Source organism: Oncorhynchus mykiss, chromosome 31 (genome assembly GCF_013265735.2).
Source record: "Oncorhynchus mykiss isolate Arlee chromosome 31, USDA_OmykA_1.1, whole genome shotgun sequence".
Taxonomy (NCBI): domain Eukaryota; kingdom Metazoa; phylum Chordata; class Actinopteri; order Salmoniformes; family Salmonidae; genus Oncorhynchus; species Oncorhynchus mykiss.
Window position 1 is genome coordinate 8,675,223 of NC_050571.1, and position 27,411 is coordinate 8,702,633.

Sequence of the window (27,411 nt, forward strand, 5' to 3'; positions counted from 1 at the left end):
AATAACAATTGTAATGCATTCCCGGGGAGACATTACATGACCAAAAGTATGTGGACACCTGCTTGTCGAACATCTCACCTCATTCCAAAATTATGGGCATTAATATGGAGTTGGTCCCCCCTTTGCTGTTATGCTTCCTCCACTCTTCTGAGAAGGCTTTCCACTAGATGTTGGAACAGTGCTGCTATAACAGCCTCCACTCTTCTGGGAAGGCTTTCCACTAGATGTTCCACTCCTCCCCCCCCTCCTGTCTCAGCCTCCAGTATTTATGCTGCAGTAGTTTATGTGTCGGGGGGCTAGGGTCAGTTTGTTATATCTGGAGTACTTCTCCTGTCCTATTCGGTGTCCTGTGTGAATCTAAGTTTGCGTTCTCTAATTCTCTCCTTCTCTCTTTCTTTCTCTCTCTCGGAGGACCTGAGCCCTAGGACCATGCCCCAGGACTACCTGACATGATGACTCCTTGCTGTCCCCAGTCCACCTGGCCGTGCTGCTGCTCCAGTTTCAACTGTTCTGCCTTATTATTATTCGACCATGCTGGTCATTTATGAACATTTGAACATCTTGGCCATGTTCTGTTATAATCTCCACCCGGCACAGCCAGAAGAGGACTGGCCATCCCACATATGCTCTCTCTAATTCTCTCTTTCTCTCTCTCGGAGGACCTGAGCCCTAGGACCATGCCCCAGGAATACCTGACATGATGACTCCTTGCTGTCCCCAGTCCACCTGACCGTGCTGCTGGTCCAGTTTAAACTGTTCTGCCTTATTATTATTTGACCATGCTGGTCATTTATGAACATTTGAACATCTTGGCCATGTTCTGTTATAATCTCCACCCGGCACAGGCAGAAGAGGACTGGCCACCCCACATAGCCTGGTTCCTCTCTAGGTTTCTTCCTAGGTTTTGGCCTTTCTAGAGAGTTTTTCCTAGCCACCGTGCTTCTACACCTGCATTGCTCGCTGTTTGGGGTTTTAGGCTGGGTTTCTGTACAGCACTTTGAGATATCAGCTGATGTACGAAGGGCTATATAAATAAATTTGATTTGATGTTGGAACATTGCTGCGGTGACTTGCTTCCATTCAGCCATAAGACCATTAGTGAGGTCACTGATGTTGGGTGATTAGGCCTCCTGGCTCACAGTCTGAACTCCAAATCTTCCCAAATATATTTGATGGGGTTGAAGTCAGGGATCTGTTCCGGCCATTATTATTCCTCATCCACCAAACTTTACAGTTGGCACTATATGCACTGGGGAGGGTAGCATTCATTCATCCGTTGGACTGCCAGATGGCGAAGCGTGATTCATCACTCCAGAAAACACGTTTTCCACTGCTCTAGAGAACAATGGCGGCGAGCTTTACACCACTCCAGCCGACGCTTGGCATTGCTTATGGTGATCTTAGGCTTGTGTGCTGCTGCTCGACCACAGTTATTGTGCTGATATTGCTTCCAGATGCAGTTTGGAACTCTGTAGTGAGTGTTACAATTGAGGACAGACGATTTTCAAGTGCTACGTGCTTCTGCAATCGGCGGTCCCGTTCTGTGAGTTTGTGTGGACTACCACTTCGTGGCTGAGCCGTTGTTAACAGCACTTACATTTCACTGGGGCAGCTCTAGAAGGGCAGAAATTTGACGAACTGAGTTGTTGGAAAGTTGGCATCCAATGACCATGAGCCCTTCAGTAAGGCCATTTTACTGCAAATGTTTGTCTATGGAGATTGCATGGCTGTGTAATACTCGATTTTATACACCTGTCAGCAACGGGTGTGGCTGAAATAGCCAAATCCAATAATTTGAAGGGGTGTCCACATGTTTGACTGTCTAGGTAAGCCAGTTTCATTTGTGAATACACATGGTATCATTGATAGAACAGAACAGACATGATATCACTGATAGAACAGAACACACATCATTGATAGAACAGAAAATACATCACATTCTGAAAGCAGGAACACGAAGATCCAATGTCATTGTCATTGGACACAACCAGTTATGAGCCAAAGAAGCCAGAAGACAAAACCATTTAATCAGATACTGTATATTGGCTATAACTTAGAAACTAAAAGGCTCTTTCCAATCTGTCCCCCCCAAAAAATGTATTCATCTGACTAAGCTGCTTGAAAGAGGTCATTTTCAAGAACATCTGAAGAGCAGAGAAATACAAAAACCGAGTGGCATGAGGAACCCAGTAACAGTGATGACAGCCATGGTGTCTGTGGAGTTTAGGCTGTACACAATGTGCCTGTGTGCCCCCATGGTGGCTGGTCTAACCGGAGGGGACCAGCGAGGGCCTGTTCGTCGTCTGTAACAGCTTCTCCAGTTGCACCATGTTTCCAGTATATACAGGTGAGCAGAGTTACTGCTACCCGTCTTCCTTTTGTGGAGAGAGGGTGGCTAAATCCCAAAACACCATATTCCTTTTATATTGTTCGTTATTATATCCCTTTATATTCCCACTACTTTTGACCAGGGCCCATAGGGCACTATATTATATGGGGGATAGGGTGCCATTTGGGATGCATTCAGTGCCATTCCAAACTACTGTACAGCACAACAATTGGGCCACTGTGTCTGAAATGACAGTGTGTTGGCAGTAGTGTGACGTGCTGTCATCAAACCGAAAACTTTGTTACATCAGGCAGCGTTGTCCCACTCACAAGATGTCATGAATGTGGGCAATTCATTCAACTTTACTACGGTGACGTACCCGTTTCATCCAAGAGAACAACAGTTCAATGTAGCACTACAATTAAAAGTATATAGCATCAATTAAAGTATTATAACCACAATTAAAGTATATTATAACTTTTTTTAATGGTGGATGTTTCTCTCTAAATAACCCAACAAATGTCCCTGTAATGGCTGACTGACTGCCTACTACTGTGTGTACAAATGACAACATAGGCTAAGTTGATGGCATGAATGTGAGATACCCATGAGTGCCTACTGTATTTGATTCATTATCAGGTACACACAGGTTTGTCTTGGATCTTCATCACTGGCTCCAGTGGTCTCTCTCCTTCCGTGCTCTCTGCTAAGACACCAAAGTCTAATTCCATGGAATTGCTGACAGGGACGACTCCTCCGGTCAAATTAAACCAAGAACTAACACTGCCACCCAGTGGCACAACGTGTCACATCAGAATCTGACAAGACTTTAAAAAAAAAAAAAAAAAATGTATTTTACCAGGCAAGTCAGTTAAGAACAAATTCTTATTTACAATGATGGCCGACTCCGGCCAAACCCGGACGACCACCCAATCACAGCCAGATGTGATACAGCCTAAAATCGAACCAGGGACTGTAGTGACGCCTCTTTCACTGAGAGGCAATGACTTAAGACAGCTGCACCACTCAGGAGCACAAAACTAAAATAACGTTCACACAATATAGGAAGTTCTAAAACTTGTATGCTGGCCCTTTTTTTTTTGCATTTGCGCAGTTCCTCGTTGGGATAACAAACAGCTTTTTAGGCAAACCTTCTGTGGAGGGCTGTCCTTTGTATTACAAATAAGAGAACAAGTGACTAGAATCAACTTTTTAATTTTACATATGGGTGAACATGAACAATATTCAGAGATGAAAGGAAACCTTAATACAGGATGATTCCCCCCCCCCCCCCCCCCCCCCCCCAAACTGTCCAAATCAACGTGAATTACAATAGCTGCTTCATTAAGACAAAACTGACTTCAATTTCACATAATCTAATTTACCTGCAGTAGGCCTAACATTTACCCATAGAGGTACATGATCTATTTAATTTTGTCAGCAATCGTACTGGATTTTCATAGTGGATGCGTCCCAAACAGTACTCTATTCCGTATAATAGTGCCTTACTTTGGACTGGGGTCCATAGGGTGCCATTTGGGATGCATAAATAATAGTGTTTAAATAACAAAAGTGGACAGCTTGGCAGCGTGGACTCTTTACAGTGATCCATGAAGACATAACAGCAAGACTGTTCTGCAGTCAGAGGGTTCTTTCTTCTCATAGTCATCCTTCAGATAATCACCAACCCAACAGCTAACACACAGAAACAAAACAGGTTGCAAATGGTGAGAAGAGGAACGACATGTTGGGATGGAGGGGGAAGTTGTCGATATTGAATTGATTGTCACTTCATATATATTTAGACCGTGAGAGTTCACCTGGTCTATAAGAGGAAAGAGGAGGATTCTTCACTTGGGGCCGATGTAGTTAGCCTCCTTTCCAGTCTTCTTAAGTGTTTCCAGAAGCACGTCCGTGTCCTTGTCAGACTCAATGAAAACCTTCTTGTTGGGGAGGTCGATCTCAAATTGGACACCACCTTACGCCAACAAATAAGACAGAAAGAGAAAATAAAACAATTTCAACGAGCCAGTCAATATGACAAGTAATCTATATTTGCTGAATTTAGCTAAACCAAAGTACACAATTCTCAACAAAGTGTGTGTGGATGTGAGTGCTGTTTAACAACCTTCTCCAAATATTCCAGAATTCTGGATTTGCTGTGACATTTAGCTATGAGACACTCACCCAGTTTATTGAGGACTCGGGTAACTGCACCAGAGCATCCCTCACATGTCATGTCCACAAAGAATTCCTGCTTCTGTGGGAATAATTCACAGTCCGGGAGTTATGCCTCATTCTCATGTTAGTATGGGACAGCTAATCAGTTAGCAAGCAATGACTAGCTCAGCTATTAGTCTGATTAAATCAGGCTGTAATACACAATGCATTGGAATATACAGCCTGAAACTAATCACTGCAAAATCGTGTAAATGTTTCTTACAAGCCAGAATGTGGAATAAAATTACATTTAAATGTACTCTGCACCAGTTGTCTGTGTGGTTTATTTTGTTCTTCAGTTGCTTGGAATTTAAGACAAATTATTCACGGGAAAGTATTGTTTCCCTGACTTCTTAGAAAGCAGCTAGGTATATGTTCGGGTCAGCACCGATATTGTTTTGTTTGTTGTTGTATTGAATACTAGGTTTTCTCAATAACTTTTGAACCAAGCACGCCATGACAATGAAACACCATGTTTTTATGTATCAGGGGAGATTGGAGAACGTGTTGTGTATTTTAACCGGATTCAAAAAAAAAAAAAAAAAATACTTTCATAGGAAAGTCGTTTATCTGATCTAAGTATTAGAGACCTCTCTAATACTCAGAAAGCGCAGATACAAAACTCCCATTTACCAGCTCTGAAAGCATTATAAAAAGGTCAAAATACCTTTCGTTGATCACCAAATATAGAGTTCATACGACTATATAATTCTAGGAAACATCGAAATAAAAAACAACATGTACAAGCAACCTAAAACCAAATCATTTTCGGCACCTCCAGTCCCTCATTACTGCCACGCACAGGTCGGAAATCTGCAACAGCTCAATACATTAGAGGTTCCAAATAGGCTTTTCTTTCAGTTGCTTGTACATTTTTATTTAGACCTTTTTTCGAAGTACATACCGGCCATTTTAAAGGGGAAAATGAAGATCGTTGATCACCAAATATGGAGTTTCGCTGAGCAACGAACGTATTTTGACATAACGCATAAACTGGTGAATGAGAGTTTAAAATCGGACCATTTCGGTCCCTAACGCCTAGATACTGATTCAAGTAAACTATACTTGCCTGTGGATATTTTGTCTCAAGGACAAGCCGCACAGACAATCGGTAGAGTACGTTTAAATATAAAATTGCATTAAACATTCTGGCTTGTAAGGAACAATTGCACGATTGTGCAGGCATTAGGCAGTAACGTTACACCAATTAAATTGTGCATTACAGCATGATTAATCAGACTAACTAGCTATGTATAAAGCACTGCAGTCCAATCTCAGCACTATGTAACAATGTGCGAATTTATACAATAACTCACGGTCGTCATGTTGAGGTAGAGCGCAAGATCAATGGACTTTCTCCTCTTTCAAAGCTTACACGACTAACTAGCTGCTGAATATGTTGCTGCCTTGTCTTGCTTGCTAGCTAAAGTACATCAAAGTTAGGGACCATCGACATGTTGCTAGATATTGGTGAAAGTAACTGCATATTTGACTCAATATTCACATGTAGAAAGTTGGTGGGACGAGTGCACAATTATGCTGACTAATATCAGATATAATTATTTTGCAGAACACTTTCAAATTACATTATTTTGGAAGAAGTAGTTTTTTTTCTTCTCATAAAAATATTGCTGCAGGTAACTTTTCCAGAGCCCTTAAAACGTCACACCGGAATACGGAAGTTTGAAACATTTAGATTTTTTTATTTTTTTTAACAAAACTGCTTCAAATGAACCAAATATGAGAGACCGCGAAAAAGTGACATATCACAATAACGATAGATTATGGTGCGCATTTTCTGATAAGAACAACTAGCCCAGTTTGCTCCATGTGACAACACGCAGGGCCCACGCTTGTAGCAACTTGACCAATTCAATGTTTGGGGTGATGTTTCATACCAGACAATCGGCATGATTTCACACTAACGATAATTGACTTAATTTTGATGGAAAGTTAGTTTGCTAACAAGCCAGCTAGCTATAGCTATAAAACCAAGCACCCAAAATGCAATCAGCTGATATGCAGCATCTTCCAGGTCATGTGACCAACCCCCCCCCCCCCCCCCCCCCCCCCCCCCGGGTTTCAGAAGGGGTCTCCAGATAGGTAGCACTAGCTGTTCACTTGTATGGAACCAGATATCGCCTCTTCCTATCACAACCAGTACAATATCGACGGTAGGAAAAAGACTGCTTTCCCAAGACAAGCCCCTCTAGCGAACCTCTTTGATGTAAATACTACCGAGTCAGGAATCACAGCTTTACAGGTGAATTAACATACAATAATCATGACTGGATAATTAGCCAGGATTGGAGCATGCAAAACAATGATGTGTTGTCAACTAACAGTATCCAGCTGGAGGTGGTGTAGCTGTAATATGTGATCAAACAATGCTGTTGTTACTTGATATATAGGCTAGTTTGGCTAACGAATACAGCCCCAACAGAACTGTTTCTGATAATTGGCTTTGAGACCATTCAAAACAATATTACAGTTTTGAAACTGCAGTAAAAAAAGTGTACTACCTGCAGTCGACTGTGGTATTTTTGACGCAGTAATTGCAGAATAACTATGGCCTTGCTGATATAATATGGCCTTGCTGATATCAAGTGCAGTACCTAGTTAACGTCAAAATCAATTGCTTTTTTGTTGTTGTCTGCTAGTAAAATAAGTGGATAGTTGTGGGTAAGTAGCTACAGTGGCTAACTGACAGCTACTGTGCCAAAGCCCTTTTGTTGGTAATTCTGTTAATTGATTAATGTATCTTTATTATGTCCAGATACAGTGCATTCGGAAAGTATTCAGACCCCTCGACTTTTTTTTCCACATTTGGTTACGTTTTTCCCCCCTCATCAATCTACCTACACACAATACCCCATAATGACATCACAATACCCCATAATGACATCACAATACCCCATAATGACAAAGCAAAAACAGGTCTTTAGAAATGTTTACAAATTCATACAAAAAAAAAAAGTTTTAGGTGCATCCTGTTTCCATTTATCATCCTTGAGATGTTTCTATAACTTGATTGGAGTCCACCTGTGCTAAATTCAATTGATTAGACATGATTTGGAAAGGCACACACCTGTCTATATAAGGTCCCACAGTTAACAGTGCATGTCAGAGCAAAAACCAAGCCATGAAGTAAGGAATTATCCGTAGAGCTCCGAGATCTGGGAATGGGTACCAAAAAATGTCTGCAGCATTGAAGGTCCCCAAGAACACAGTCACAGAACAATGAGACGGATATTTCACTGAATGTATAAATGTTGAGCATCCGGTTGGCGTTTCCACTCACTACCAAATATGGTAATGAGAGGAAGCCCACTGGCAGGCAGTGGGAGAAGATGGAATGAGATGGATTTTGGCTGACATTCTGCAAATCTCCCCATCAATTAAACATTTGACCTCAACACAGTTCTCTGTTCCCAAAACTAAAATCTGTTATGAACAGAACAGACTAAGTTTTGTAGACTTTACCCTTTACGCGCTGTTTATAAGTGCAAATGTAAATTTAGTTATTGAACATGCACTTTTCACAGATTAGGCTTTCCCTAATGGAAATATGTAGATGTTAACTAGAACGCACCAATAGGATATCGCTAGCGCATGCTTGGCTCTGCCCACCTCCTTGCTTGTTCTGCCCACTATGAATAATTTGTTTCCGTTGGAAACGACAAGCTATGGTCAATCTTGGCTTATAAAAAATCTTTGACACAGTGGCCTCCATCATTCTTAAATGGAAGAAGTTTGGAACCACCTAGAGCTGGCCACCGGGCCAAACTGAGCAACCGGCCGAGAAGGGCGAACCCGATGGTCACTCTGAAAGAGCTCCAGAGTTCCTCTGTGGAGATGGAAGAACCTTCCAGAAGGACATCCATCTCTGCAGCACTCCACCAATCAAGCCTTTATGGTAGAGTGGCCAGGCGGAAGCCACTCCTCAGTAAAAGGCACATGACAGCCCGCTTGGAGTTTGTCAAAAGGCACCTAAAGACTCTCACACCATGAGAAACAAGATTCAGGCTATATATATTTTTTGGTCTCCTTCACTCCTGCTGTGCTGTGTGCACCTTGCCATTTTACACCAGAGATCTGTATATAATGACGAGGTGCCTCCGTCCTAACAATGGGAGTCGTCCCAAAAGTGGGAAGGCAGACGACAACCTTAGGTCTAAAATTAGCCCATAGAAACACACTGGTCTTATTTTTGAAAGATTTTTTTCAGGAGTGAAACCTCTCGCTTTGCCTCTTCCTCTCTGTTTTATATTCATACACACACAAACTGCCACTCTCAATATCAAATATATATATATATATATATATATATATATATATATATATATATACATTGCAACATGCTTAATAAACCAACAGGTGTAGACTGACAGTGAAATGCTTACTTAAGGGTCCTTTTCCCACAATGCAGAGAGATAAATAAATGCAGCAAAATAAATAATAATACAAAGAATAAGTACACAGTTTTATTTTTTTATTTCACCTTTATTTAACCAGGTAGGCAAGTTGAGAACAAGTTCTCATTTACAGCTGCGACCTGGCCAAGATAAAGCAAAGCAGTTCGACACATAAAACAGCACAGAGTTAGACATGGAGTAAAACAAACATACAGTAGAAAAATAAGTATATATATACAGTGTGTGCAAATTAGGTAAGATGAGGGGCGTAAGGCAATAAAATAGGCCATAGTGGCGAGGTAATTACAATATAGCAATTAAACACTGGAGTGATAGATGTGCAGAAGATGAATGTGCAAGTAGAGATACTGGGGTGCAAAGGCGCTAAATAAATACAGTATGGGGATGAGGTAGTTAGATGGGCTATTTACAGATGGGCTATGTACAGGTGCAATGATCTGTGAGCTGCTCTGACAGCTGGTGCTTGAAGTTCGTTAGGGAGATAAGAGTCTCCATCTTCAGCGATTTTTGCAGTTCGTTCTAGTCATTGGCAGCAGAGAACTGGAAAGAAAAGGCAGCCAAAGGAGGAATTGGCTTTGGGGATGACCAGTGGAACATACCTGCTGGAGTGCGTGCTGCGGGTGGGTGCTGCTATGGTGACCAGTGAGCTGAGATAAGGCAGGGCTTTACCTAGCAAAGACTTGTAGATGACCTGGAGCCATTGGGTTTGGCGACGAGTATGAAGCGAGGGCCAGCCGACGAGAGTGTAGTGGGCCGCAGTGGTGGGTAGTATGTGGGGCTTTGGTGACAAAACAGATGGCACTGTGATAGACTGCATCCAATTTGTTGAGTAGAGTGTTGGAGACTATTTTGTAAATGACATCGTCGAGGATTGGTAGGTTAAGTCAGTTTTACGAGGGTATGTTTGGCAGCATGAGTGAAGGATGCTTTGTTGCGAAATAGGAAGCCGATTTCTAGATTTAATTTTGGATTGGAGATGCTTAATGTGGGTCTGGAAGGAGAGTTTACAGTCTACCAGACACCTAGGTATTTGTACTTGTCCACAATTCTAGGTCAGAACTGTCCAGAGTAGTGATGCTGGACGGGCGGACAGGTGCGGGTAGCGATCGGTTGAAGAGCATGCATTTGGTTTTACTAGCATTTAAGAGTAGTTGGAGGCCACGGAAGGAGAGTTGTATGGCACTGAAGCTCGTCTGGAGGTTAGTTAGCACAGTGTCCAAAGAAGGGCCAGAAGTATACAGAATATTGTCGTCTGCATAGAGGTGGCTCAGAGAATCACCAGCAGCAAGAGCGACATCATTGATATACAGTGCCTTGCGAAAGTATTCGGCCCCCTTGAACTTTGCTACCTTTTGCCACATTTCAGGCTTCAAACATAAAGATATAAAACTGTATTTTTTTGTGAAGAATCAACAACAAGTGGGACACAATCATGAAGTGGAACGACATTTATTGGATATTTCAAACTTTTTTAACAAATCAAAAACTGAAAAATTGGGCGTGCAAAATTATTCAGCCCCCTTAAGTTAATACTTTGTAGCGCCACCTTTTGCTGCGATTACAGCTGTAAGTCGCTTGGGGTATGTCTCTATCAGTTTTGCACATCGAGAGACTGATATTTTTTCCCATTCCTCCTTGCAAAACAGCTCGAGCTCAGTGAGGTTGGATGGAGAGCATTTGTGAACAGCAGTTTTCAGTTCTTTCCACAGATTCTCGATTGGATTCAGGTCTGGACTTTGACTTGGCCATTCTAACACCTGGATATGTTTATTTTTGAACCATTCCATTGTAGAATTTGCTTTATGTTTTGGTTCTTCACAAAAAAATACAGTTTTATATCTTTATGTTTGAAGCCTGAAATGTGGCAAAAGGTCGCAAAGTTCAAGGGGGCCGAATACTTTCGCAAGGCACTGTATATACAGAGAAGATAATTGAACCTTGAGAATTGAACCTTGTGGTACCCTCATAGAGACTGCCAGAGGTCCGGACAACAGGCCCTCCAATTTGACACATTGAACTCTGTCTGAGAAGTAGTTGGTGAACCAGGCGAGGCAGTCATTTGAGAAACCAAGTGTCGTGTCTTTGGCAGGCCAACGCCATGACACAAGGCTGTTGTGTCTGCTGATAAGAATGTGTTGATTGACAGAGTCGAAAGCCTTGGCCAGGTTGATGAATACGGCTGCACAGTATTGTCTCTTATGGATGGCATAAGTGTAGGACCTTGAGCGTGGCTGAGGTGCACCCATGACCAGCTCAGAAGCCAGAGAGCATAGCATGGAAAAGGTAAGTTGGGATTCGAAATGGTCAGTGATCTGTTTGTTAACTTGGCTTTCGAAGACCTTAGAAAGGCAGGGTAGGATAGCTATAGGTCTGTAGCAGTTTGGGTCTGGAGTGTCTCTCCTTTGAAGAGGGGGGATGACCACGGCAGCTTTCCAATCTTTGGGGATCTCAGACGATATGAAAGAGAGGTTGAACAGGCTAGTAATAGGGGTTGTAACAATTTCGGCAGATCATTTTAGAAAGAGAGGGTCCAGATTGTCTAGCCCGGCTGATTTGTAGGGGTCCAGATTTTGCAGCTCTTTCAGAACATCAGCTATCTGGATTTGGGTGAAGGAGAAATGGGGTGGCTTGGGCGAGTTGCTGTGTGGGGTGCACGGCAGTTGACCGGGGTAGGGGGAGCCAGGTGGAAAGCATGGCCAGCTGTAGAAAAATGCTTATTGAAATTCTCAATTATCGTGGATTTATCGATGGTGACAGTGTTTCCTAGCCTCAGTGCAGTGGGCAGCTGGGATGAGGTGCTATTATTCTCCATGCTCTTATTCTCCATGGACTTTAGTGTCCCAGAACTTTTTGGAGTTTGTGCTACAGGATGCAAATTTCCATTTGAAAAAGCTAGCCTTAGCTTTCCTAACTGCTTGTGTATATTGTTTCCCTGAAAAGTTGCATATCATGGGGGCTATTTGATGCTAATGCAGTGTGCCATAGGATGTTTTTGTGCTGGTCAAGGGCAGTCAGGTCTGGAGTGAACCAAGGACTATATCTATTCCTAGTTCAAATTTTTTTGATTAGGGCATGCTTATTTAAGATGCTGAGGAAGGCACTTTTTAAAGAATAACCAGGCATCCTCTACTGACGGGATGAGGTCAATATCCTTCCAGGATACCTGGGCCAGGTCGATTAGAAAGGCCTGCTCACTGAAGTGTTTCAGGGAGCGTTTGACAGTGATGAGTGGAGGTCGTTTGACCGCTGACCCATTACGGATGCAGGCAATGAGGCAGTGATTACTGAGATCTTGGTTGAAGACAGCAGAGGTGTATTTAGAGGGCAAGTTAGTTAGGATGATATCTATGAGGGTGCCCGTGTTTACGGATTTGGGGTTGTACCTGGTAGCTTCAATTCAAGATAATTTTTCTTTGATCCAGCGACAAGAAACAAAAAAGAACTGTACTTGATAGTCTAAAAATAATCAATATTGATTAGGCCTAATAGCCAATAAAACTGACTTGACTACTTGCTAATCGTCTAAGTTGTTCTTCAGCACACATGGTAGCACGTTGTGCTACTAATAACTTACTGTCGTCACTCCCCTGAGGGAGGAACTGGTGTGTGTGTGTGTGTGTGTGTGTGTGTGTGTGTGTGTGTGTAGGCCTACATATGTTGACAAGAAGTTGAAGTTAAACCAAGCCCTGGGATGTTGTCGCACGAGAGAGACAACAAAATATTAAAAGTCACACTCCCAGGAGAACAGAATGTAGCCTGCCTCGTTGCATTTTCAGAACAGGAGAATAGAAAGAATGTTGCCAATTCAGAACAGCAATTGTAATTTCAAGGTTGTTCGGCAGTCGCAGTCAGGATCTGACTGTACAGTAATCGCATAGAACTAGCCTCGACTCCAGCAGTTCTAGGTTTCTCCAGATAAGAACACTGCTGGTGCTTGAGGTCTGGTATCTGGTAGACCATTTTATAAACTCAGCAAAAAAAGAAACGTCCCTTACTCAGGACCCTGTCTTACAAAGATATTTCGTAAAAAAAATAAAAAAAACTTCATAATAAGATCTTCATTGTAAAGGGTTTAAACACTGTTTCCCATGGTTCAATGAACCATAAACAATTAATGAACATGCACCTGTGGAACAGTCGTTAAGACACTAACAGCTTACAGACGGTAGGCAATTAAGGCCACAGTTATGAAAACTTAGGACACTAAAGAGGCCTTTCTACTGACTCTGAAAAACACCAAAATATAGATGCCCAGGGTCCCTGCTTATCTGTGTGAACGTGCCTTATGCATGCTGCAAGGAGGCATGAGCACTGCAGATGTGGCCAGGGCAATTAATTGCAATGTCCGTACTGTGAGACGCCTAAGACAGTGCTACAGGAGACTGGACGGACAGCTGATCGTCCTCGCAGTGGCAGACCGTGTGTAACAACACCTGCACAGGATCGGTACATCTGAACATCACACCTGCGGGACAGGTGCAAGATGGCAACAACAACTGCCCGAGTTACACCAGGAACACACAATCTCTCCATCAGTGCTCAGACTGTCCGCAATAGGCTGAGAGAGGCTGGACTGAAGGCTTGTAGGCCTGTTGTAAGGCAGGTCCTCACCAGACATCACCGGCTACAATGTTGTCTATGGGCACAAACCCACCATCGCTGGACCAGACAGGACTGGCAAAAAGTGCTCTTCACTGACGAGTCGCAGTTTTGTCTCACCAGGGGTGATGGTCGGATTCGCGTTTATCGTCGAAGGAATGAATGTTACACCGAGGCCTGTACTCTGGAGCGGGATCGATTTGGAGGTGGAAGGTCCGTCATGGTCTGGGGCGGTGTGTCACAGCATCATCGGACTGAGCTTGTTGTCATTGCAGGCAATCTCAACGCTGTGCGTTACAGGAAAGACAACATCCTCCGTCATGTGGTACCCTTCCTGCAGGCTTATCCTGACATGACTCTGCAGCATGACAATGCCACCAGCCATACTGCTTGTTCTGTGCATGATTTCCTGCAAGACAGAAATGTCAGTGTTCTACCATGGCCAGCGAAGAGCCCGGATCTCAATCACATTGAGCACACCTGGGACCTGTTGGATCGGAGGATGAGGGCTAGGGCCATTCCCCCCCAGAAATGTCCGGGAACTTGCAGGTGCCTTGGTGGAAGTGTGTGGAGTAACATCTCTTAGCAAGAACTGGTAAATCTGGTGTAGTCCATGCGGTTGAGGTGCACTGTAGTACTTAATGCAGCTGGTGGCCACACCAGATACTGACTGTTACTTTTGATTTTAACTTTGTTCAGGGACACATTATTCAATTTCTGTTAGTCACATGTCTGTGGAACTTTTTCAGTTTATGCCTCAGTTGTTGAATCTTGTTATGTTCGTACAAATATATTTACACATGTTAAGTTTGTTGGAAAAAAAACGCAGTTGACAGTGAGAGGACGTTTCTTTTTTTGGTGAATTTAGCATGGAATGATCTACAATTACATTGTCCTTACCACAGTGTCTCTGGAGGAGGAATCGAAGAGGCAGCAGGAGGATCCACCCAGCACCAGCGGACCAACCATGACCTCTGACACTGACCATCGTCAAGACGGTATTGAATTTGAAACCCCATGGCTCTGTTTTAGTCAGAACAGACGCCTGTATTCATAGTGTCTCAGAGTAGGACAGCTCATCTACTACCAGTGTCTCCGTATGAGCAGGAGGCCGATATATTATTTTATGCGAGAAATAGTACTCCTACTCTTGAGTAGCTTCATGATTACAGGCCCTGGGCTGCATTCAGCAGGGCTCAACGTTGTGGAACGTGTTCATTTGCAATATATTATGTAGGACAAACAAGATTCTCTGACATGTAGAAGACGATAAATGTCTATTCATGACATTTGCCTCGTGAACATATCCAGGAAACTGAGGTAACGAGTGATTGATTAGATAACACATTTTTCCACATGCAGACGCTGTTTTCTTCTGATATAATGTATTTCATTACTTTCCATTCACGTGTTTTTTTATTTTGGATGAGAAGTAGCCTAAAGTGTCTTGTTTGTGGATGATCATTAGCTAACACTGCTTTGTTTGTGTCAACAAAGCAAGGCCCAGCCTAGCAGACTGATTATGCCTAGAACTCTGGTCCTTCTGTGGGGATTCTGTATAGTACAACCCTACTATCTACCGTACGAAATGATGTAGCAGTATCTGTCATCTCAGCAGTAGAATTAAGACATTCTTCTGACTGGGGAATTTTTGTGATTTTGAATATAAAGTATTATTGAAGTTGCCGTTGTACCAATCCAACTGTAGGAACAACTGTGTGTCCCCGTATTTCAGGCCCAGGTCCAGTTCTCTCCAGGATATCAGCGAGCACCTCTGAGGAGGATGTTCTCTGTCCTATTCCACCTCTCCCCCCCAGACCTGATTCTCGGTACGAGAGAATTGGAGGCCGAACAGGGACTTCGTAAGTAATGGTTATGTTACATGCACATATATATATATATATATATATATATATATATTTATATTTATATTTATTTTTTCATTCCAGCTCTTGGTCATACAAAATTAAAGAGCGTAACTTATATTGTTGTATTGAAATGGTCACTTTTTATTTACAAAGTCAATCCCTAGCAACACAGTTTCCATCCTGAGACCTGAGGCCCCATACAAAGAGCTGATTATGTGAGAGCGTATGAGACCCTGTATTCATAATTGTTTGATGACATTATTGCGTTAAGGGATGTGATTTGACACGGATCATGTTTTATTTGTTATGTTGTAGGTTTTTACAGACCCTGATCCACCTCCTGAAGGGGAACATCGGGACAGGGCTGCTAGGTCTACCTCTGGCTGTCAGGAACGCAGGCCTTGTGGTAAGGGTTAGGGTTAGAAGAGGGACATCGGTACGGGGCTGCTAGGTCTACCTCTGGCTGTCAGGAACGCAGGCCTTGTGGTAAGGGTTAGGGTTAGAAGAGGGACATCGGTACAGGGCTGCTAGGTCTACCTCTGGCTGTCAGGAACGCAGGCCTTGTGGTAAGGGTTAGGGTTAGAAGAGGGACATCGGTACAGGGCTGCTAGGTCTACCTCTGGCTGTCAGGAACGCAGGCCTTGTGGTAAGGGTTAGGGTTAGAAGAGGGGACATCGGTACGGGGCTGCTAGGTCTACCTCTGGCTGTCAGGAACGCAGGCCTTGTGGTAAGGGTTAGGGTTAGAAGAGGGACATCGGTACAGGGCTGCTAGGTCTACCTCTGGCTGTCAGGAACGCAGGCCTTGTGGTAAGGGTTAGGGTTAGAAGAGGGACATCGGTACAGGGCTGCTAGGTCTACCTCTGGCTGTCAGGAACGCAGGCCTTGTGGTAAGGGTTAGGGTTAGAAGAGGGACATCGGTACAGGGCTGCTAGGTCTACCTCTGGCTGTCAGGAACGCAGGCCTTGTGGTAAGGGTTAGGGTTCGAAGGGGGACATCGGTACGGGGCTGCTAGGTCTACCTCTGGCTGTCAGGAACGCAGGCCTTGTGGTAAGGGTTAGGGTTAGAAGAGGGACATCGGTACAGGGCTGCTAGGTCTACCTCTGGCTGTCAGGAACGCAGGCCTTGTGGTAAGGGTTAGGGTTAGAAGAGGGACATCGGTATAGGGCTGCTAGGTCTACCTCTGGCTGTCAGGAACGCAGGCCTTGTGGTAAGGGTTAGGGTTAGAAGAGGGACATCGGTACAGGGCTGCTAGGTCTACCTCTGGCTGTCAGGAACGCAGGCCTTGTGGTAAGGGTTAGGGTTAGAAGAGGGACATCGGTACAGGGCTGCTAGGTCTACCTCTGGCTGTCAGGAACGCAGGCCTTGTGGTAAGGGTTAGGGTTCGAAGGGGGACATCGGTACGGGGCTGCTAGGTCTACCTCTGGCTGTCAGGAACGCAGGCCTTGTGGTAAGGGTTAGGGTTAGAAGAGGGACATCGGTACAGGGCTGCTAGGTCTACCTCTGGCTGTCAGGAACGCAGGCCTTGTGGTAAGGGTTAGGGTTCGAAGGGGGACATCGGTACGGGGCTGCTAGGTCTACCTCTGGCTGTCAGGAAGGCAGGCCTTGTGGTAAGGGTTAGGGTTAGAAGAGGGACATCGGTACAGGGCTGCTAGGTCTACCTCTGGCTGTCAGGAACGCAGGCCTTGTGGTAAGGGTTAGGGTTAGAAGAGGGACATCGGTACAGGGCTGCTAGGTCTACCTTTGGCTGTCAGGAACGCAGGCCTTGTGGTAAGGGTTAGGGTTAGGGTTCGAAGGGGGACATCGGTACGGGGCTGCTAGGTCTACCTCTGCCTGTCAGGAACGCAGGCCTTGTGGTAAGGGTTAGGGTTAGGGTTAGAAGAGGGACATCGGTACAGGGCTGCTAGGTCTACCTCTGCCTGTCAGGAACGCAGGCCTTGTGGTAAGGGTTAGGGTTAGAAGAGGGACATCGGTGCAGGGCTGCTAGGTCTACCTCTGGCTGTCAGGAACGCAGGCCTTGTGGTAAGGGTTAGGGTTCGAAGGGGGACATCGGTACAGGGCTGCTAGGTCTACCTCTGGCTGTCAGGAACGCAGGCCTTGTGGTAAGGGTTAGGGTTAGAAGAGGGACATCGGTACAGGGCTGCTAGGTCTACCTCTGGCTGTCAGGAACGCAGGCCTTGTGGTAAGGGTTAGGGTTAGAAGAGGGACATCGGTACAGGGCTGCTAGGTCTACCTCTGGCTGTCAGGAACGCAGGCCTTGTGGTAAGGGTTAGGGTTAGAAGAGGGACATCGGTACGGGGCTGCTAGGTCTACCTCTGGCTGTCAGGAACGCAGGCCTTGTGGTAAGGGTTAGGGTTCGAAGGGGGACATCGGTATAGGGCTGCTAGGTCTACCTCTGGCTGTCAGGAACGCAGGCCTTGTGGTAAGGGTTAGGGTTAGAAGAGGGACATCGGTATAGGGCTGCTAGGTGTACCTCTGGCTGTCAGGAACGCAGGCCTTGTGGTAAGGGTTAGGGTTAGAAGAGGGACATCGGTACAGGGCTGCTAGGTCTACCTCTGGCTGTCAGGAACGCAGGCCTTGTGGTAAGGGTTAGGGTTAGAAGGGGGACATCGGTACAGGGCTGCTAGGTCTACCTCTGGCTGTCAGGAACGCAGGCCTTGTGGTAAGGGTTAGGGTTAGAAGAGGGACATCGGTACAGGGCTGCTAGGTCTACCTCTGGCTGTCAGGAACGCAGGCCTTGTGGTAAGGGTTAGGGTTAGAAGAGGGGACATCGGTACGGGGCTGCTAGGTCTACCTCTGGCTGTCAGGAACGCAGGCCTTGTGGTAAGGGTTAGGGTTAGAAGAGGGACATCGGTACAGGGCTGCTAGGTCTACCTCTGGCTGTCAGGAACGCAGGCCTTGTGGTAAGGGTTAGGGTTAGAAGAGGGACATCGGTACAGGGCTGCTAGGTCTACCTCTGGCTGTCAGGAACGCAGGCCTTGTGGTAAGGGTTAGGGTTAGAAGAGGGACATCGGTACAGGGCTGCTAGGTCTACCTCTGGCTGTCAGGAACGCAGGCCTTGTGGTAAGGGTTAGGGTTCGAAGGGGGACATCGGTACGGGGCTGCTAGGTCTACCTCTGGCTGTCAGGAACGCAGGCCTTGTGGTAAGGGTTAGGGTTAGAAGAGGGACATCGGTACAGGGCTGCTAGGTCTACCTCTGGCTGTCAGGAACGCAGGCCTTGTGGTAAGGGTTAGGGTTAGAAGAGGGACATCGGTATAGGGCTGCTAGGTCTACCTCTGGCTGTCAGGAACGCAGGCCTTGTGGTAAGGGTTAGGGTTAGAAGAGGGACATCGGTACAGGGCTGCTAGGTCTACCTCTGGCTGTCAGGAACGCAGGCCTTGTGGTAAGGGTTAGGGTTAGAAGAGGGACATCGGTACAGGGCTGCTAGGTCTACCTCTGGCTGTCAGGAACGCAGGCCTTGTGGTAAGGGTTAGGGTTAGAAGAGGGACATCGGTATAGGGCTGCTAGGTCTACCTCTGGCTGTCAGGAACGCAGGCCTTGTGGTAAGGGTTAGGGTTAGAAGAGGGACATCGGTACAGGGCTGCTAGGTCTACCTCTGGCTGTCAGGAACGCAGGCCTTGTGGTAAGGGTTAGGGTTAGAAGAGGGACATCGGTACGGGGCTGCTAGGTCTACCTCTGGCTGTCAGGAACGCAGGCCTTGTGGTAAGGGTTAGGGTTAGAAGAGGGACATCGGTACAGGGCTGCTAGGTCTACCTCTGGCTGTCAGGAACGCAGGCCTTGTGGTAAGGGTTAGGGTTAGAAGAGGGACATCGGTACGGGGCTGCTAGGTCTACCTCTGGCTGTCAGGAACGCAGGCCTTGTGGTAAGGGTTAGGGTTAGAAGAGGGACATCGGTACAGGGCTGCTAGGTCTACCTCTGGCTGTCAGGAACGCAGGCCTTGTGGTAAGGGTTAGGGTTAGAAGAGGGACATCGGTACAGGGCTGCTAGGTCTACCTCTGGCTGTCAGGAACGCAGGCCTTGTGGTAAGGGTTAGGGTTAGAAGAGGGACATCGGTACGGGGCTGCTAGGTCTACCTCTGGCTGTCAGGAACGCAGGCCTTGTGGTAAGGGTTAGGGTTAGAAGAGGGACATCGGTACGGGGCTGCTAGGTCTACCTCTGGCTGTCAGGAACGCAGGCCTTGTGGTAAGGGTTAGGGTTAGAAGAGGGACATCGGTACAGGGCTGCTAGGTCTACCTCTGGCTGTCAGGAACGCAGGCCTTGTGGTAAGGGTTAGGGTTAGAAGAGGGACATCGGTACAGGGCTGCTAGGTCTACCTCTGGCTGTCAGGAACGCAGGCCTTGTGGTTAGGGTTAGGGTTAGAAGGGGAACATCGGTACAGGGCTGCTAGGTCTACCTCTGGCTGTCAGGAACGCAGTCCTTGTGGTTAGGGTTAGGGTTAGAAGGGGAACATCGGTACAGGGCTGCTAGGTCTACCTCTGGCTGTCAGGAACGCAGGCCTTGTGGTAAGGGTTAGGGTTAGAAGAGGGACATCGGTACGGGGCTGCTAGGTCTACCTCTGGCTGTCAGGAACGCAGGCCTTGTGGTAAGGGTTAGGGTTAGAAGAGGGACATCGGTACGGGGCTGCTAGGTCTACCTCTGGCTGTCAGGAACGCAGGCCTTGTGGTAAGGGTTAGGATTAGAAGAGGGACATCGGTACAGGGCTGCTAGGTCTACCTCTGGCTGTCAGGAACGCAGGCCTTGTGGTAAGGGTTAGGGTTAGAAGAGGGACATCGGTACAGGGCTGCTAGGTCTACCTCTGGCTGTCAGGAACGCAGGCCTTGTGGTAAGGGTTAGGGTTAGAAGAGGGACATCGGTACAGGGCTGCTAGGTCTACCTCTGGCTGTCAGGAACGCAGGCCTTGTGGTAAGGGTTAGGGTTAGAAGAGGGACATCGGTACAGGGCTGCTAGGTCTACCTCTGGCTGTCAGGAACGCAGGCCTTGTGGTTAGGGTTAGGGTTAGAAGGGGAACATCGGTACAGGGCTGCTAGGTCTACCTCTGGCTGTCAGGAACGCAGGCCTTGTGGTAAGGGTTAGGATTAGAAGAGGGACATCGGTACAGGGCTGCTAGGTCTACCTCTGTCTGTCAGGAACGCAGGCCTTGTGGTTAGGGTTAGAAGAGGGACATCGGTACAGGGCTGCTAGGTCTACCTCTGGCTGTCAGGAACGCAGGCCTTGTGGTAAGGGTTAGGGTTAGAAGAGGGACATCGGTACAGGGCTGCTAGGTCTACCTCTGGCTGTCAGGAACGCAGGCCTTGTGGTTAGGGTTAGGGTTAGAAGGGGAACATCGGTACAGGGCTGCTAGGTCTACCTCTGGCTGTCAGGAACGCAGGCCTTGTGGTTAGGGTTAGGGTTAGAAGGGGAACATCGGTACAGGGCTGCTAGGTCTACCTCTGGCTGTCAGGAACGCAGGCCTTGTGGTAAGGGTTAGGGTTAGAAGAGGGACATCGGTACGGGGCTGCTAGGTCTACCTCTGGCTGTCAGGAACGCAGGCCTTGTGGTAAGGGTTAGGGTTAGAAGAGGGACATCGGTACGGGGCTGCTAGGTCTACCTCTGGCTGTCAGGAACGCAGGCCTTGTGGTAAGGGTTAGGATTAGAAGAGGGACATCGGTACAGGGCTGCTAGGTCTACCTCTGGCTGTCAGGAACGCAGGCCTTGTGGTAAGGGTTAGGGTTAGAAGAGGGACATCGTTACAGGGCTGCTAGGTGTACCTCTGGCTGTCAGGAACGCAGGCCTTGTGGTAAGGGTTAGGGTTAGAAGAGGGACATCGGTACAGGGCTGCTAGGTCTACCTCTGGCTGTCAGGAACGCAGGCCTTGTGGTAAGGGTTAGGGTTAGAAGAGGGACATCGTTCTACCACCATTTTACTTTGATCTATTCTAGAGCTCCTTAGTAGATGTCCATGGCTAATACATTTATTCTGCAAGTGCAGTGTGAGGGAATGACACAATCCTAATGGGGACTATTAGGGTTGTAAAAATTCCTGGAACTTTCAATATATTCCCTTGTTTTCCAGAAATCCTGGTTGGATGATTCCGGATTCTCTGCTTATTCTCTCCTGATTCTTGAAACTTCCAACTGGAATTTCGGGAAAACAAGGGATTATATTGAAAGTTCCCTGAATTTTGCAACCTTAGTGACTATACCTAATGACGGAATCTCACTGTGACTATACCTAATGACGGAATCCCACTGTGACTATAACTAATGACGGAATCCCACTGTGACTATACCTAATGACGGAATCCCACTGTGACTATACCTAATGACGGAATCCCACTGTGACTATAACTAATGACGGAATCCCACTGTGACTATACCTAATGACGGAATCCCACTGTGACTATAGCTAATGACGGAATCCCACTGTGACTATACCTAATGACGGAATCCCACTGTGACTATACCTAATGACGGAATCCCACTGTGACTATACCTAATGACGGAATCCCACTGTGACTATACCTAATGACGGAATCCCACTGTGACTATACCTAATGACGGAATCCCACTGTGACTATACCTAATGACGGAATCCCACTGTGACTATAACTAATGACGGAATCCCAATGTGACTATACCTAATGACGGAATCCCACTGTGACTATAACTAATGACGGAATCCCACTGTGACTATACCTAATGACGGAATCCCACTGTGACTATACCTAATGACGGAATCCCACTGTGACTATACCTAATGACGGAATCCCACTGTGACTATAACTAATGACGGAATCCCACTGTGACTATACCTAATGACGGAATCCCACTGTGACTATACCTAATGACGGAATCCCACTGTGACTATACCTAATGACGGAATCCCACTGTGACTATACCTAATGACGGAATCCCACTGTGACTACACCTAATGACGGAATCCCACTGTGACTATACCTAATGACGGAATCCCACTGTGACTATACCTAATGACGGAATCCCACTGTGACTATACCTAATGACGGAATCCCACTGTGACTATACCTAATGACGGAATCCCAATGTGACTACACCTAATGACGGAATCCCACTGTGACTATACCTAATGACGGAATCCCACTGTGACTATAACTAATGACGGAATCCCACTGTGACTATACCTAATGACGGAATCCCACTGTGACTATACCTAATGACGGAATCCCACTGTGACTATACCTAATGACAGTCTTCTCCCTTCCTTTCCAGTTAGGACCTCTGAGTCTGTTTGCCATGGGGATAATAGCAGTCCACTGTATGAATCTGCTTGCAAAATGTTCCCACCACCTCAGTGCAAAGTAAGTGGAGCCTTTCTCACACCATTTGTCCGAAGCACTTCTCAGTTGTTCCATAATTATACATATTTTTATTTTATTTAACTAGGCAAGTCAGTTAAGAACAAATTCTTATTTAAATTGACAGCCTACCCCGGCCAAACCCGGACTCCCAATCACGGCCGGTTGTGATACAGTCTGGATTTGAACCAGGGTGTCTGTAGTGACGCCTCAATCACAGTGCCTGAGACCGCTGTGCCACTCTGGAGACCCGTAAACAGATCCAATTGTTGTGGATACTGTTGTACAGCTATACTGAACAAAAATACAGTGGGGCAAAACACATCTGGGCCCATACTCAGTTTTTCCATTCAGACCAAAATGAATAAGGTTACATGGACAAGGGTAGTCCTGATCCCAGATCTGAATCTGGGCCCTGAGTGATGTTCCCTCTGTTCTAGGTTGAACAAGCCCTTTCTGGACTACGGTGATGCTGTGCAGTATGGTATGGAGAATGTCTCGTGGCTGAGAAGGCACTCAATATGGGGGAGGTAAATATATGTAGAATATGTCTACAGTGGAACGTCTCTACAGTAGTTACTACTATAGTTACAGTAGAATGTGTCTACAGTAGTTACTACTGTAGTTACAGTAGAATGTCTACAGTAGTTACAGTAGAATGTCTACAGTAGTTACAGTAGAATGTCTACAGTAGTTACAGTAGAATGTCTACAGTAGTTACTACTATAGTTACAGTAGAATGTGTCTACAGTAGTTACTACTATAGTTACAGTAGAATGTCTACAGTAGTTACAGTAGAATGTCTACAGTAGTTACAGTAGAATGTCTACAGTAGTTACTACTATAGTTACAGTAGAATGTGTCTACAGTAGTTACTACTATAGTTACAGTAGAATGTGTCTACAGTAGTTACAGTAGAATGTCTACAGTAGTTACAGTAGAATGTCTACAGTAGTTACTACTATAGTTACAGTAGAATGTGTCTACAGTAGTTACTACTATAGTTACAGTAGAATGTCTACAGTAGTTACAGTAGAATGTCTACAGTAGTTACAGTAGAATGTCTACAGTAGTTACTACTATAGTTACAGTAGAATATGTCTACAGTAGTTACTACTATAGTTACAGTAGAATGTGTCTACAGTAGTTACAGTAGAATGTGTCTACAGTAGTTACAGTAGAATGTGTCTACAGTAGTTACAGTAGAACGTGTCTACAGTAGTTACTACTATAGTTACAGTAGAATGTGTCTACAGTAGTTACTACTATAGTTACAGTAGAATGTGTCTACAGTAGTTACAGTAGAATGTGTCTACAGTAGTTACAGTAGAATGTGTCTACAGTGGAACTTGTCTACAGTAGTTACTACTGTAGTTACAGTAGAATGTGTCTACAGTAGTTACTGTAGAATGTGTATACAGTAGTTACTGTAGAATGTGTCTACAGTAGTTACTGTAGAATGTGTCTACAGTAGTTACTACAGTAGTTACAGTAGAATGTGTCTACAGTAGTTACTGTAGAATGTGTCTACAGTAGAATGTGTCTACATTAGTTACTACTGTAGTTACAGTAGAATGTGTCTACAGTAGTTACTGTAGAATGTGTCTACAGTAGAATGTGTCTACAGTAGTTACTACTGTAGTTACAGTAGAATGTGTCTAAAGTAGTTACTACTATAGTTACAGTAGAATGTCTACAGTAGTGTGTCTACAGTGGTTACAGTAGAATGTGTCTAGTGGTTACAGTAGAATGTGTCTACAGTAGTTACAGTAGAATGTGTCTACAGTAGAATGTGTCTACAGTAGTTACTGTAGAATGAGTCTACAGTAGAATGTCTACAGTAGTTACTGTAGAATGTGTCTACAGTAGAATGTGTCTACAGTAGTTACTACTGTAGTTACAGTAGAATGTGTCTACAGTAGAATGTGTCTACAGTGGTTACAGTAGAATGTGTCTACAGTGGTTACAGTATAATGTGTCTACAGTAGTGTGTCTACAGTAGTTACTGTAGAATGAGTCTACAGTAGAATGTCTACAGTAGTTACTGTAGAATGTGTCTACAGGAAGGTTATGAATCACATTAAATGTATTCTGTAATAACAAGTTAAACTCCCTCTAGTCTTCTATATTATGGCTTGTGTTTTCACCTTATTCAGTAAGTGTTTGGTTTAATATCTGGTGTTTTCAGTCCCCTCTAATGTTTAGAAACAATGTTTATTTGTGTCCTTGTCCCTGTTTTCCTTCAGGCGGATAGTAAACGTGTTTCTGATCATCACCCAGCTGGGTTTCTGCTGTGTCTACTTCGTCTTCCTCAGTGACAACGTCAAACAGGTAGGGGACATGTCATCAAGTTGACTAGTACTGTTTCACACCACCAGGTGGTGGTGTTTCCTTCTTCCTGAGCAGTACCAGCAGTTTGGATGTTATCATCACTGGAGTCAACAAGATACCAGCAGTTTGGATGTTATTTTAAAAAATATATATATTTTACCTTTTATTTATACAGGTTTTTTCTCATTGAGATAATCTCTTTTCCAAGAGAGACCTGGTCCAATAGCAGCACAGGGAACAACGTTTCAGACAAAACAACTTACATACACGAACACAACATTAAACAAAACTATCAACACACATACAGTACAACAGATACATATTACAATTAAAAACACAAACATCTTGACTAAAAACAGCTGGCCTAAAAACAATTACACTCTTCTATGATATATACATCGATCAAGTGTTTAAACTCCACCAATGAAACTAGATCATCACATTTTAAAATGTTCAGGAGAGAATTCCAGGACCACAGAGCTGAGTATCTAAAACTATTTCTACCATGACCTGTCCTAATTTTTGGTACTGTTAGAAGCAAATCAGAATGGGACCGTAATTGATATTTATTTACTGACCTGACTAAAAAAAGAACAGAGATAAAATGGCATTTTACCCAATATGGCCTTAAAAATCAGTGTATACCAGTGTTTAAGCCTACGCAAGGTCAATGACGACCAGCCAACAGCGCTGTAGGGATCACAATGATGTGTTAGACGTTTCTGATTTGTAATGAATCTGAGGGCTGCATGATATACTGAATCAAGTGCTCTCAGGGTAGTGGCTGAGGCCTGCATATATATATAACATCACTACAATCTAAAACCGACAGTAATGTACATCGTACCAGCTCCTTCCTGGCCTTAAAAGCAAAACCAGCCTTATGCCGGTAATAAAATCCTATTTTCAGCTTGAGCTTCCTTATCAAGTTCTCTACATGCACAATGAAGCTCAGCTCATCATCAACCCACACACCCAAATATTTGTACACTTTAACTTGCTCTATAGTATGTCCAGCCAATGTAGCAATGACATGATTTGTAACATGCCTGGCATTTGAAAATACCATGCATTTTGTTTTACCCAAATTTAGAATCAGCTTGATGCCCGGCTGCTTCCATGTTAATAACGCAAGACACAGACTATGAGCCTTGTATGCAATTCATTGTACCGTATCCTCCAGCAATCTATATGTATTGTTGCGATTTAACATTAAAATTCTGATGACATGGTAAAAAAAAAATTACAAAAAAATGATGTTTGAACCTAGCTATCATCCAGTGAGTTCTCTAATAACCTCCCTGTCTAAGGACACTTAAAGATAAGGTTTCTAGAGCCCTCCCTAGGCATAATACATTTGGGCAGTGCACCCACCCCTCACAGTTTGAGAGCAACTCTCTCTCGCTGTAGCTGAATCATAACTAAAACATTTTATAAATGATCCAACTCAAATTTAGAATGACAGTTCTTTAAGTGTTTTACTTTGAGTCTTATCATGTGAGTTTGAGCTTCTCAACCTGGCACACATCATCACGGTTAGAATGTACATTTATAAATGGGAACTCTTTATTGCCGGTAATGACTATTCTCATTACAACCCCCCTTTTGTCCCTGTTTTCCTGTTGTGAGAGGCATGGTAATGAAAGATCGCTATCTCCAATGTATTCTTTGTCTAAATTGTTCGCAGTGTGTAGGCCTTCCTCAATCCCACCCCCTCTCCTCCCGGGCATTTCCTCCTTCGCAACAGCACATATGTAACTCTTGTCTGTCACTTTTGATGGCCCTTGGTAATGTCCCGATTTCAATATAAAGGAATACGTTTTCCCCACATACACATGCCTCTCACCTGAGCCGCTACCACCATTCTGTCTGGTCCATTTCTCTCAGCAGTACACCAGGAGCATGATAGAAGTTTGCATGTAATCTCTCTCCATGCTCACTCCATATGTGCGGTCTCCGGACTCATGGCACACTCCTGCTGCCCGTACGTACCCAGGTTAATGGCTCGGACTCAGATTGGAGTGTTAAGTCACTGTCACATTGAACACCTTCGTCGCTCTTTCTTCAGCCGGTTAGGGAGGGTTTTGAGTTTCACACACACTGTTTGTGGTCAAATTATTCCTACATGCATTAAGACACGATCGAACATCACCTTCCATGATAACCCTCAAGAGGACAGATCAGGAAAAACAGTTTAGTTCAATTAATTTCGGATTCAAGAAATCCAGACAAGCATTGAACTGTATGACAAATTATTACATTCCCAATTTTCTTAAATAACATTATCTCTACGACAAATGTCAAAGAGCATAACAACA

General features: G+C 44.8%; 2 protein-coding genes across 7 annotated transcripts in view; one reads left to right on the forward strand and one right to left on the reverse strand.

Moving 5' to 3' along the window:
• Nucleotides 1–3,528: 3,528 nt before the first annotated feature.
• On the reverse strand, nt 3,529–6,017 carry LOC110504555 (copper transport protein ATOX1). 3 transcript variants are annotated; one of them, XR_005041145.1, is made up of 5 exons: nt 5,866–6,017; nt 4,517–4,589; nt 4,150–4,307; nt 3,701–4,024; nt 3,529–3,616 (listed from the first exon to the last, which is right to left on the reverse strand). XR_005041145.1 is itself a non-coding variant. In XM_036969761.1 (3 exons), exons 1-3 carry the CDS (start codon nt 5,872–5,874, stop codon nt 4,180–4,182), a joined length of 210 nt encoding a protein of 69 aa, XP_036825656.1. In that variant the 5' UTR covers nt 5,875–6,017; the 3' UTR covers nt 3,761–4,179. The 3 variants fall into 3 exon arrangements, 1 of the variants encoding a protein (XP_036825656.1); XR_005041146.1 differs by lacking the exon at nt 3,529–3,616 and having other exon boundaries at nt 3,761–4,024; nt 5,866–6,002; XM_036969761.1 differs by lacking the exon at nt 3,529–3,616 and having other exon boundaries at nt 3,761–4,307.
• A 592-nt stretch (nt 6,018–6,609) lies between these two features.
• LOC110504544 (proton-coupled amino acid transporter 1) overlaps nt 6,610–27,411 on the forward strand; it is a 62,839-nt gene continuing 42,037 nt past the window's right edge. The window contains exons 1-7 of one of the 4 annotated variants that reach the window (XM_036969757.1): nt 6,610–6,812; nt 14,490–14,582; nt 15,320–15,446; nt 15,768–15,858; nt 22,677–22,765; nt 23,203–23,292; nt 25,009–25,093. In XM_036969757.1, the coding sequence (XP_036825652.1) occupies nt 14,552–14,582; nt 15,320–15,446; nt 15,768–15,858; nt 22,677–22,765; nt 23,203–23,292; nt 25,009–25,093 (513 nt within the window). In that variant the 5' untranslated portion in view covers nt 6,610–6,812; nt 14,490–14,551. Of the gene's footprint in view, nt 6,813–14,489; nt 14,583–15,319; nt 15,447–15,767; nt 15,859–20,840; nt 20,907–20,958; nt 21,067–21,230; nt 21,307–22,676; nt 22,766–23,202; nt 23,293–25,008; nt 25,094–27,411 lie in introns of those variants that run through there. The other 3 variants (XM_036969760.1, XM_036969759.1, XM_036969758.1) reach the window with 3 other exon arrangements.